Below are 700 nucleotides of genomic sequence, written 5' to 3'. Positions count from 1 at the left end.
GGGCGGGCGGGGGGCAACGCCTTGGGACCGCGGCTCTGGGAGATGATTTGGGTGCACTCGTCGATGACCGTCTTGATCTGGAGGATGGAGGCGGCGGGGAGGATCTGCAGAGCTTCCGACTGGGCCACCACCAAGCAACCGCTGTACATAAACTCTACCAGCTGCCGTACGGCTCCGCTGGGGACAACGGGTGGCACCTCGATGGCCGAGTGACCCAAGAGGAGCTTGTCGTGGAAGAAGGGGCTACCGGCGGCCAAGACGCAGCGGTGGGCTCGTAGGGTGGCCTCGCGGATACGAACCGTCACGTCGCAGAAGTGGCCGCCCAAACGTTGGCCGTTGAGGGTCTCCAGCAGCGAACGGCTGAAGTTCTGGAGATGGATGTAGTGGACGGCCTCCGCCATGGTGGCGGGGACGGGCGCCGGCGGCGACCGGGGTCGTCGGTGAGGTCTGGAGATACCTGAGGGAAGAGCAACGGGATTTGGGGACGTGCGATGGGATGTCACCGTGGGCTGGGGACATCGACGTGGTGTGGAGATGCCACCAGGGCATCACCGAGGGTTGGGGACACGCTATGTGATGTCACCATGGGCCGGTGACATCAACATGGGCTGGAGATGGCACCAGGGCATCACCGAGGGTTGGGGACACCTGATGTGATGTCACCATGGGCTGGTGACATCAACGTGCTACGTGTTGATGT

At 63.6% G+C, this 700-nt stretch overlaps 1 protein-coding gene across 1 annotated transcript in view; it reads right to left on the bottom strand.

The window, feature by feature from the left end:
* ZBTB45 (zinc finger and BTB domain containing 45) overlaps positions 1-453 on the bottom strand; it is a 3,155-nt gene extending 2,702 nt beyond the window's left edge. Inside the window, exon 1 of the mRNA XM_010570688.1 lies at positions 15-453. Coding sequence (XP_010568990.1) covers positions 15-401 — 387 coding nt within the window. The 5' untranslated portion in view covers positions 402-453. The remainder of the gene's footprint in view (positions 1-14) is intronic.
* Between the last annotated feature and the right edge of the window lie 247 nt (positions 454-700).

The sequence above is a fragment of the Haliaeetus leucocephalus genome, unplaced genomic scaffold (assembly GCF_000737465.1).
Source record: "Haliaeetus leucocephalus isolate CR32 unplaced genomic scaffold, Haliaeetus_leucocephalus-4.0 Scaffold302, whole genome shotgun sequence".
Classification (NCBI taxonomy): Eukaryota; Metazoa; Chordata; class Aves; order Accipitriformes; family Accipitridae; genus Haliaeetus; species Haliaeetus leucocephalus.
Note: the sequence above shows the minus strand (reverse complement) of the source record. Positions and strands in the feature narration are given on the sequence as shown.